Below are 10,515 nucleotides of genomic sequence, written 5' to 3'. Positions count from 1 at the left end.
AAAAAAAAAGAAAAAAGAAAAAAAAAAAAAAAAAAAAAAAAAAAAAAAAAAAAAAAAAAAAAAAAAAAAAAAAAAAAAAAAAAAAAAAGAAAGAAAGAAAGAAAAGAAAAGTAAAAAGAAGGAAGAGGTGGGGGATGTAGCTCAATATGAAGGTGCTGGATTCAATCCCCAGTACTTAGGGACAAATTGTTAAAAGATGAGTTATCTGTTATAATTATTCTCTCAGGAAACCCTTTTTGGAAGACTACCATCATTTTAGAACTTGAGTTTTCTAGATGTTGCCTACACTCTTTTAAAGAGAGTCTATATACCATTTTGTTGGCATTAATTTATTTTATTTAGGGCAACAAAAGACTAAACTCCCAAGTTTGTTCTCAAAAATTTTCTTTACTGTCATAAATCAACAGAAGTGAAAATAACTCATTATTTCAGTCAAATTTCATGAAAAGAAATGTCTGAAATAAAAGAAAAAGTGACATTTTATATCTATATACAAGGAAATATGTTACTCAGCACATAAATATTTGCTGGAGAAAATGCCATTCTGTAAGGTATTGGTTAGAAGATATAATACGTGGTTGTCTTTGTTACAATGTGATGACAAAACTTAAGTATACTTTATAAATATAAGTTGTTCTTATTATAGTTGGAGAATCCTAACAGATCTAAGCACAGTTTAGTATTATATATATATAAAATATTAATCCCAAATAATGCTTAATATAGATATATACATGCAAATGGATAGTAACTGTTTTGCTTAATACTGTCTGGTGATAAAAGCTACATAGGGAAAGATTGGGACTGCTGGTTTTGAATCATTACTTGGTTATTTACCTTCTCAACTTTAAATTTTTGGAGGTGGTAGTGGTCCTAGGAATCATGGCCAGGGCCTCACACATGCTAAGCAAGTGCTCTACCACTGAGCTACACCCTATACCCTCTATTTTGAGTTTCTATAAAGATCCAGTTAAGTATTTCTGAAGATTATTCCCATAAAAACATTCTATATCTTTGCTGATCAATTGTGACATTTAATTATGCTTTATTATAGGTTGTTGTCTAGTTAATCTGTTTTTAAAAGGCAGGACCCAATGTCTCTTTTTTTTTAAATTTTTTTTGAGACAGGATTTTGCTGTGTAGTCCAACCTATAGTCCAGCCTTGAACTCACTACAAATCCCAGGCTGGCCTCAAACTTGTGGCAATTCTGCTTCATCCTCCAGAGTGCTGGTATTACAGGAATGCGCCATACTAACTGGCATGGAATCAATGTCTGTTTGTTCACACTCACTTTCTTACTACTAGGGAAAGATTAATAAATTTGTTAAGGAAACAGGTATTTTTGGTTTATAACAGATATATAAATCTTAGAAATATTAAGCAATTTTTCTAATGTTCTGTGGTTATTAATTAGAGAAATAAGCATTTGAAACCATTTCTTCTATTTCAAGTGAAGGTTCTCTTTTAATGCAGCTCATTCAAGACTTCATGGTATTTCTGATGCAAAGAAAATTCATTTCATTTGCACATATAGTTGTGTACATGACAGACTCTGCATGCTTGCTCTGAAATACAGAAAAATTTCTATGGGGTTGGGCAACAATTATAAATACTGCAACCAAGATGCAGTAAAGGTAAGAATGTCAAACTTAAATTCTATTTCTAATTTTGTGTTGTATGTCATTTTTTAATGTCTCACACATGCCTCAGAATGAACACATTCACAAACAAAACGTATTATCTCTTTTACCCTGAAAACTTGCTGCTTCTTTTATTCCTTAATACAATGTCATCACACACCCAATATCTTAAATGAGAACCTTCCTTTCTGCCCCCAAATTTTATGTTACAAAAATTAAAATAAATAATTCACCTAGAAGAGAGGTAAATGTTAAAATCTATGGCCTTGAAATCTGAGTAGACTCATTACTTAAAATGAAAAGAACTGATATTTGGAAATGGATAATGAAGCTACTGAATTAAGACTAATCATACACCAATAAAAAGTTCTACCATGAGATTTCTTAACTGCTGACAAGTGCCTTTTAAAGTGGTCATTACTGCTGAATATAATTCTTAAAATCTCCATGCAGCACAAAAGTTCATATTTGATTTTATCCATCCTTTATGCCACTATCTTCTTTGATGGCACTATTTCACTCTCCCTAATGAGGTTTTCCTGTTATGTTGTTTCTTCTTGCTGTGTATTTCAATTTATAATGGTAACTTATTGTGCATTATAGTTACTAAATTGTTCATCTTCATGCTTATTTTAACATGCCTTTGACTAAACTGTAAACACCATGAGGACAGAAGATGTATCTGTCACTGATACTAAAGTACTTATAAATAAGTGTATCTAGCTAATATTCAAGAAAGCAATAATAATTTATGACTTTTTATTAGACAGATTAACTTCCTTTACTCCTTTTAAATTATTAGTAGTCAAACTACTTTCTTTTCTTATGTTAGAATTCTAATTCAGCCCTTAATGTTTATTCAGAAATTATATAGAGGCAATAATTTTATCTTTCAGATGTACAATCTAGTATTGGTAAAAATAATCTATAATGAATACAGTCTTATTCCTAAATAAAAATACAGTGTTTTATTTGAATTCATTCTCAATTTGGACATCTAAATATTATCTAAGAAAAAAATCTCAAGACAAGCCATTTACTCTCCTCCAAGCCTGGTACCCAAATGGCATATATTTTGTGTCTACAATGTTCTTGCTATTTTTCTTCATTGAAGATTTACCTCAGTTTTTTGAATGAGAAAATCAATATCATTTATTTTTGACACATCTAAAAACAATGCTTTACAACAGTAGCACTATGAAGACTTTGCTGAGAAAGCTGAATCATGTAACACAACAAACTGTACTGACATCAAAGACCTATGTGAGATCACTTCTGTCAAATACAATTATAACATTCATAAAACTAACAGAAGAGTTGGAATTGATGAAGGCAGATACACAAGCCCTAAAAATTGAAGATGGGGAAAGAGCCACAGTTTGAAAAATTAATTGTCAGCTCCTTAGATTTAGTATATAACCTGATATCTAATACAATGTGTTATTAAATAAGAAATAATTTTACTAATAGTCTTTCATACCATCTTGGATCCATCACATAGAGAACTTGAAAGGACAAGTAACTAACTTAACCAGAGAAGGAACATTCCAAGAAGAGTCACACCATTATTGAGTTTGCTAATTTATCATACATACAAAGATATGAGGCAGCAAATAAATTGTCTAATATTTCCCCCACTGCAATTTGTGACATATAAAAACTAAAGACTAAGAAACTCCTTCCTTCCCCCAAAGGTTGGCATTAAAACTTTCTAATAAATTTAGATTTGTTTCCAAATATTAGGCAGCAATATTCCAAGTTCAGTATGTTTAAAAAAATTTGGAATGATACTACAGCAGGGAGCTACCCCAGCATGGACAAGTTAAAAATAAATTTTTGGGGTGACTGTATTTTATTCACCTTGCAGATTACTGGCCAAAACCACATCTATTCTTGAGATAAAAATATAACTTTCTACTGATAAATGTACTAAAATAACCCCACAGGTCTACAACAAAGTAAAAGGAGCTATAGAAAGTGAAACCTTTAGCTGTAATACAGAAGACATTTTGCATAAAATTTCTATTGTCCTACAAGTTGCCTACTATGACAATTTATGAAATAATGGGTGGTAACTATCTTATATTACATTCGTATTTCATAGTACCTTGCATGCAATCTAACCTTGACAAGCAGCAGGAAGTATTCGTTAGTTTTCTCAGATTTTATAGTAGAGCAGGTATAAAGTACTAAAGAACTGTACTTACTTTTGGTGTTGGGCAGGAAGCTGTAGAAAGGCGAGATGTAGCTTGAGCACGAGGCGATTCTGAAGGAGTAGTGCTGAGTGAGGCTGTGTCTCGTGGGAGCACCTGAACACCACGAGAAATGATGGAATCTGGAATCTGAATAAGGGAACAACTACAGTTCAATGTAGTTCTGAAAATATCAACAATATATAAAATCAATAGCTACATCTACTTTTAGTTTTTGGGATTCTTTGCTATTCACTCTCATATAGTGGATATCAATTATTGTTAGGTATAAACTTATGCACTGATTTGTAATAGGATAATTTGAAATTTAAAATATGTCAAACATTTTTATATGAATAGTACAGCAATGTGATTAGTAGTAAAGTGTATCATGTATAAACTGGTTCTGTTATTTAACAATTTGAAATACTGAACAAGATTTTTAATTCCTAGATACTTTCCACTTCCTTTTCAGATTCATTTTCCAACATTCTTCACCCTCTCTGCTTCTAATTGACCTCTACAGAGAGCACCAGCAAATAACTTTGTGCTTCTTGGGTTTAGCTAGTGGATGGAAATGGCAGAAGACTGAGGGTAAGAGGAGAATAAGATCTGCAGTTTATTTCTTTGGTTCCCTCTCTACCAGGTCAACATAGGTTAGCTGTGTCTCTCAACTCAAGATCACAGCACCTTCTTATTTATTCCAGTTCTTTTAATATATTTTAATAGATTCCCTGGAATTATCTTGATTTCCTTTGCCACATTAGGGCTAGGAACATTAATAGTTCACTGTTATTAATTCCTTGGTAGTCCATGATGCAGTGCTGTTTCTCCCAAATTCAACCCAAACCCTTGCAAACCTAAGCCATTATAATCTTTAAAATTATTCATTAAATGCACTATCTCACTTTTGCTAAGACTATGATGAATGTATCATTTTAATTTCCATTTCTTTTGTGTGAAAAATGAAGATGATAATATTTGCCTCACTGGCTTACTGCTATGGCTTGAATCTAGATGTCTCCCCAAAGCCTCATGTAGTCATAGTTGGGGATTTTTGGAGGTGGCTAGATTTGGGGTGCGTGGATGTGGATTAAGGGTGTGATACTAAGATTAAGGGTATCAATAATGGAACCCTCATCCTGGGTGTGGCACAAATGAATATGGTTGTAGCCTGGACAGAATATAAAGATACAGAAAGAAAGCAGGCTGCAACTGCTTGGTGTGCTCACTCTGCCATGCCATGAACTGTTTCTCCTCTGTGATGTCACTCTGTGATACCACCCTGCCTTGGAGCCAGCTGATTATGTACTGAAACCTCTACAAACTGTGACCCAAAATAAATCTTTCCTCCTTTAACTTGTGGGTGTCAGATATTGTGTTTCAGCAATGAGAAAAGTAATTATGATACTTACTGGGAAGCTCAAGTAAAATAATGTACATCAATTATTTAGTACTTTGAAATAGTAAATATTTAGTGATGGCTATTATACTTATCAATATTGCAAAGACATATAATTGAGCATCACTCCTTTAACAGTAGACAAACAGAACAATAATATATAATATTTTAATATTACTAATATTTGTCATTACAAAATTTATTATTTTAGGCTACATATAATTTAGTTCACATTTTGGGCTAGCATAGGTCTATTATTCTAAGAAAGGAAACTGAAGCACTTTCAAGTTTTGTACATAAGACTTTTTTTGTGGTGCTGTGGATCAAATCCAGGAGCTCACACATTCAGGCAAGTGCTCAATCATGAGCTACCTCTGCAGCTCTGTGCACAAGACTTGAAACTCAAATCACAAAGGAAGAACCTACTAACAAATATCACTTAGTACATGAAAAGAAGGAAGAAATAGGCAGATTTGGTGATTAGAAAGGTACTCCTGATATTTTGCGTCAATTTCCTTCTCATGAAGTATATAACACTATTTCTAAAGAAGCTCCTTTTATTTAGTTTTTACACTACCATCCTAAGTACCCGTAATATTGCCATCACTCAGTGTTTGGTATTTTATGTGACAGTTTCAAGAAAAAAAGATGGTGCACTTTACAGGAGCTACTTCTTGCTACTTTGTTTACTAAAACAGGCTATCTATTGGAAAGTTTAAGTGACCCTTTTATAGCATACATGACATTGAATCCCTCTCATATATAGCAATGGCCACACTTCTACAACACTCACAGGTGTGATAGCTTGATCAATGACTATTTCTTATGCTAGAATGCACTGTCATGATAAAGCTGTGTTATTGCGACTATTTTAAACCCAGCATAGTTATAATGAAGTATATTGCAAAAGGTAATGTCTGTATGTCAAATGTGCAGAGAAAAGAAATATAATTTAGGTCTGTATGAAAGAAATGCCAAGTCACTCATGAATGTAAACCTATCGAATAAGAGCAGATTTCTCAGCAGAAACTCTGAAGGCTAGGAGGGCACGGAATGATATATTTCAAGCCCTGAAAGAAAATAACTGCCAATTTAGATCATTATATAAAATAAAGCTATCCTTCAGAATCAAAGGAGAAATAAAGACTTTCCAAGATAAAGAGAAAGTAACAGAATTTATAGTTGCAAAAGTTGCATTGCAGAAGATATGTAAAGAAAAAGTACTAGAGAACAATTAGACAAGCAAATGATTATGGAGGAACACCGGAAAAACAAAAAAATGTAACAATTGGTATATACACTTCAATAATAACCATGAATATGAATGGTCTTAATTCTCCAATTAAAAGACCCAGATCAGCAGATTGTATTAAAAAAATGCAAAATACATTGCCGCTTGCAGGAAACACACCTCACTGGCAAAGATATATACAGGTTGGAGGTGAAAGTGTAGAAAACAATATTTCATGCAAATCAAATTTGAAAGCAAGCAGAAGTAGCTACACTCAATATCTGACAGAGCAGACTTCAAGCCAAAATTAGTAAGAAGAAACAAAGTAGGACATTACGGGTAAAGGCAACAGTCCACCAAAAAGAAATAACAATCACAAATATGTACACACACCTAATTTTACAACATGGTGGTGCACTCAATTTCATAACACAAACAATGCTTGACTGAATGGAACAGGTAAGCCCCAATATGACAATAAAGGGTAACTTCAATACCCTACCTTCACAAAAAAGTCATCCAGACAGAAAACCAACAAAGCAACAGCAGAATTAGAGTATTCCATCCAACAACAGAATACACAGTCTTTACAGCAGCTCAGGGAACTTTCTTCAAAATGGATGATACGTGAGGCCATAAAGCCACTTATGACAAAAAACCCTGAAACAATTCCATGCATAACATTAGATAAAACCAGCAAGAGATACTTCAGGAACTACACAAACAAATGAAGATGGAACAATACACTTTTGAATGATCAGTGATTTGCTGAAGAAATCAGAGGTGAAACTAATCTAATGATGCAGTTTTAAGGTCTTATAAACACAAGAGGCAACTGAATATAAAACAACAAAAGAAAAATAATAAAAATTGAGCTGAAATTAATGAAACAGAGACTAAAAGAAAAACACAAAGGATCATGGGTCTCTGCAAAAATAAACAAGCTTGATAAAGCATTACCCAAACTAAGCAAAAGAAAGAGACAAAAGCAGAGACAGAAGAAGAGTATTAATAAAAGTTAATACTAAAATTCATAGGATTATTAGTATTATTTTGAAACCTTATATTGCAAAAAATTAGAAGATCTAGAAGAAATGAATAAATCTCTAGACCCATATGACTTAACAAAATTGAACCATGGGGATATAAAAACCTAAACAGATCAGTAACAAGTAATGAGACTGAAGCAATAATAAAAGAGATACCTAGAACCAGACAGATTCACTGCTAAATTTTACCAGAACACTAAAGAATATCAATGATTCTCAAACTACTCCATGATACAGAAAAAGAAGACATTCAAAGATTCTACAAAGCCATTGTTACCCTGATACCAAAAGTGGATAAAAAATCAACAAAAGAAGAAAACTACAGAGTAATACTATGATGAACTTAGATTCCAAAATCTTCAATACAATTCCTGAAAATAGAATTCAACAACACATTTAAAAAAAATTACACACCACTGTCGAGTTGGTTTTCTTCCAGTGATGCAATGGTGGTTCAACATATGCAAATCAAGAAATGTAGTGAGCTACATAAATAGAATCAAGGACACAAATCAAATGATCATTCTCACAGATGCAGAAAAAGTCTTTACCAAATTTAACATCATTTCATGTTAGCTGTGATAAAATGAGGAAGTCTTACCTCAATATAATCACAGCTATATAGGATGAAACCACACCAACATAACACTGAATTCAGAAAAATTGAAAGCCTTTCTTCAAAACAAGAAATGAGGCAAAGATGTCTACTCTTACCACTCTTGCGTATCACAGTATTTGAAATTTTAGCCAGAGAAATTAGGGAGTACAGAAAAATGAAATATAAATAAGAAAAGAGGCAGTCAGATTCTCTCTATTTTCAGATGATAATGATCTTTTCAAAGAAGTCTAAGAAGTAGCAGGATTCAAAATTATATACAAAAAACTATAGATTTTCTATATACCAATAATAAAACCACTGATAAAGAAATCAGGAAGAAAATTCCATTCACAATAGCTCTTTGCAAAATACCCAAGAAATACCTAGGTACTAGCATAATGACAGATACTTAGATTAATGAAGTAGAAGGGGGCACAGAAACATATTTGTATAGCTATAACCATATGATTTTTGACAACAGTGCCAAAAACATATACTGGAGAAAAACCCTCTTTAACAAGTGGTACTGGAAAACTAGATATTTATACACAGTAGTCTAAAACTACATCTTACCATATACAAAAATCAATTCAAAATATATCAAAGACTTATGTATACAACTGGCAACTGAAACTGCGAGAAGAAAACACAGGGGAAACACTTCAAGACATAGGAAGAGGCAATGACTTTCTGAATAGGACTCCAATAACACAGGAAATAAAGCAAGAATTGATAAATGGGATTGCAGTAAATTAAAAGACTTCTATAGAGCAGAGCAAACAGTTAACAGAGCAAAGAGACAGCCTATAGAATGGGAGAAATCTTTGTCAGCTAGTCTTCTGAAAGAGGATTAATAGCCAGAACAGATGAAGAACTCAAAAAACTTATTATCAAATAATCTAAGTAACCCAATTAATAAGTGTGAAAATGAACTGATCACATACTTCTCAAAGAAGAGCAAGTGACTAATACAAAATAACGATCAGGAAAATGCACATCAAAACTACCTTGAGATTCCATTTCATCTGTCAGAATGAGTATCATCAAAAATACAAAAAATGCTAATGAGGATGTAAGGGAAAAAGAAATACTGTTGGTGGGAATGTAAATTAGAATGACAAGTATGGAAATAAATTTGCAAGTCCCTCAAAAAACTAAAACAGAGCTACTATATGACTTACTATACCATTCCTCGGTATATGCTCCCTAAATTAAAGTAACCATATAATAGAAACACTTGCACACTAATGTGTAATGAAGCACAATGCACAAAAGCTAAACAATGAAAAAGAGCACTGGTGCTCTGAAAGGTTGAATGGATAAAGAAAAAGTGGCATATATACACAATGGAGTATTAATAAGGTATGAAGAACAAATGACATTTGAAGGATAATGGTGTTGGGACTGGAAACCATCATGTTATATATGAAATAAGCTGAACTCAGATAAATATTGCATGTTTTCTCCTAAACGTGGAATCTATAGAAGAAAGATAACAAGAAAGTAAAAGGGAGACTATTAGAGAATGGGAAGGAAATCAGGGAGGAGGAAAAGAGTGAGAAGGTAAGTCTGGGTGTGTTATAAAGTGTGTTACATGTATGTACAAGATGTAAAAAATTAATAAGTAATAAAATAATACGTAATAAAAATAAAAAATTAAAACATACATAAAACATAAAAATCGTATATATTTATAGGGCTAAATGTATTGTTTTGATAGTTTATTTTATAGAATATTTAAATGAGGTTAAACATAGCTATCTGAAAAACGTATCATTTCTTTTTTAAACATTTTTTCATTTTATTGAATTACTGGTACAATCTAGGTCTACAATACAGTTACATTCATTACTGGAATCCTGTACCTTCACATGACAGTTCTTGGTTCTTGTTTTTTCCCCTTGTCCTTGCCCTCCCTTTACCCCCTTCTCCCTTCCCCAATGACAGACTCTTTATTTCCATTTTTTCATATTTTTTCTTTTTGCTTATTTCCTTTCCCCTACCCTTCCCACTTTCCTTTAGCCTTTTTCTGCTATTTCACACTATTAATTGTACCATTAGAATCTTCTGTACTATTATAGTTGTTCACACCAGAGAAACTTCAGTATTTACATATGTGTGACTTATTTATTACACTTAAAAGTATATCCTCAATATGTATCCATTGTCCTATGAATGATTGTAATTTCTCATTCTTTGTGGCTGAGTAGTATTCCATTTTATAGAAAAACCACATCTTCTTTATGAAGTTTCCAACAGATGGGCAGATGGGCTGTTTCCAAGTTTTAGCTATTACAAACTGTGCTGCTACAAACATTGGTGCACATATATCTCTGTGGTATGATTCTTTTAAATCTCTTGGAAAGATACCCAGCGAAGGGATGGCTGGGTCAAATGGAACC

General features: G+C 32.6%; 1 protein-coding gene across 7 annotated transcripts in view; it reads right to left on the bottom strand.

The window, feature by feature from the left end:
• Positions 1 to 10,515, bottom strand: part of Gphn (gephyrin) — a 559,105-nt gene that overhangs the window by 221,711 nt on the left and 326,879 nt on the right. For all 7 annotated transcript variants that reach the window (XM_033766935.1, XM_033766936.1, XM_033766937.1 and 4 more), the window contains one exon: positions 3,849 to 3,983. In XM_033766935.1, the coding sequence (XP_033622826.1) occupies positions 3,849 to 3,983 (135 nt within the window). The remainder of the gene's footprint in view (positions 1 to 3,848; positions 3,984 to 10,515) is intronic.

This window comes from Fukomys damarensis, unplaced genomic scaffold (assembly GCF_012274545.1).
Source record: "Fukomys damarensis isolate Sample0158 unplaced genomic scaffold, DMR_v1.0_HiC HiC_scaffold_21, whole genome shotgun sequence".
NCBI lineage: Eukaryota > Metazoa > Chordata > Mammalia > Rodentia > Bathyergidae > Fukomys > Fukomys damarensis.
The sequence above is the reverse complement of the archived record's forward strand: the minus strand, read 5'-3'. Positions and strand labels throughout refer to the sequence as shown.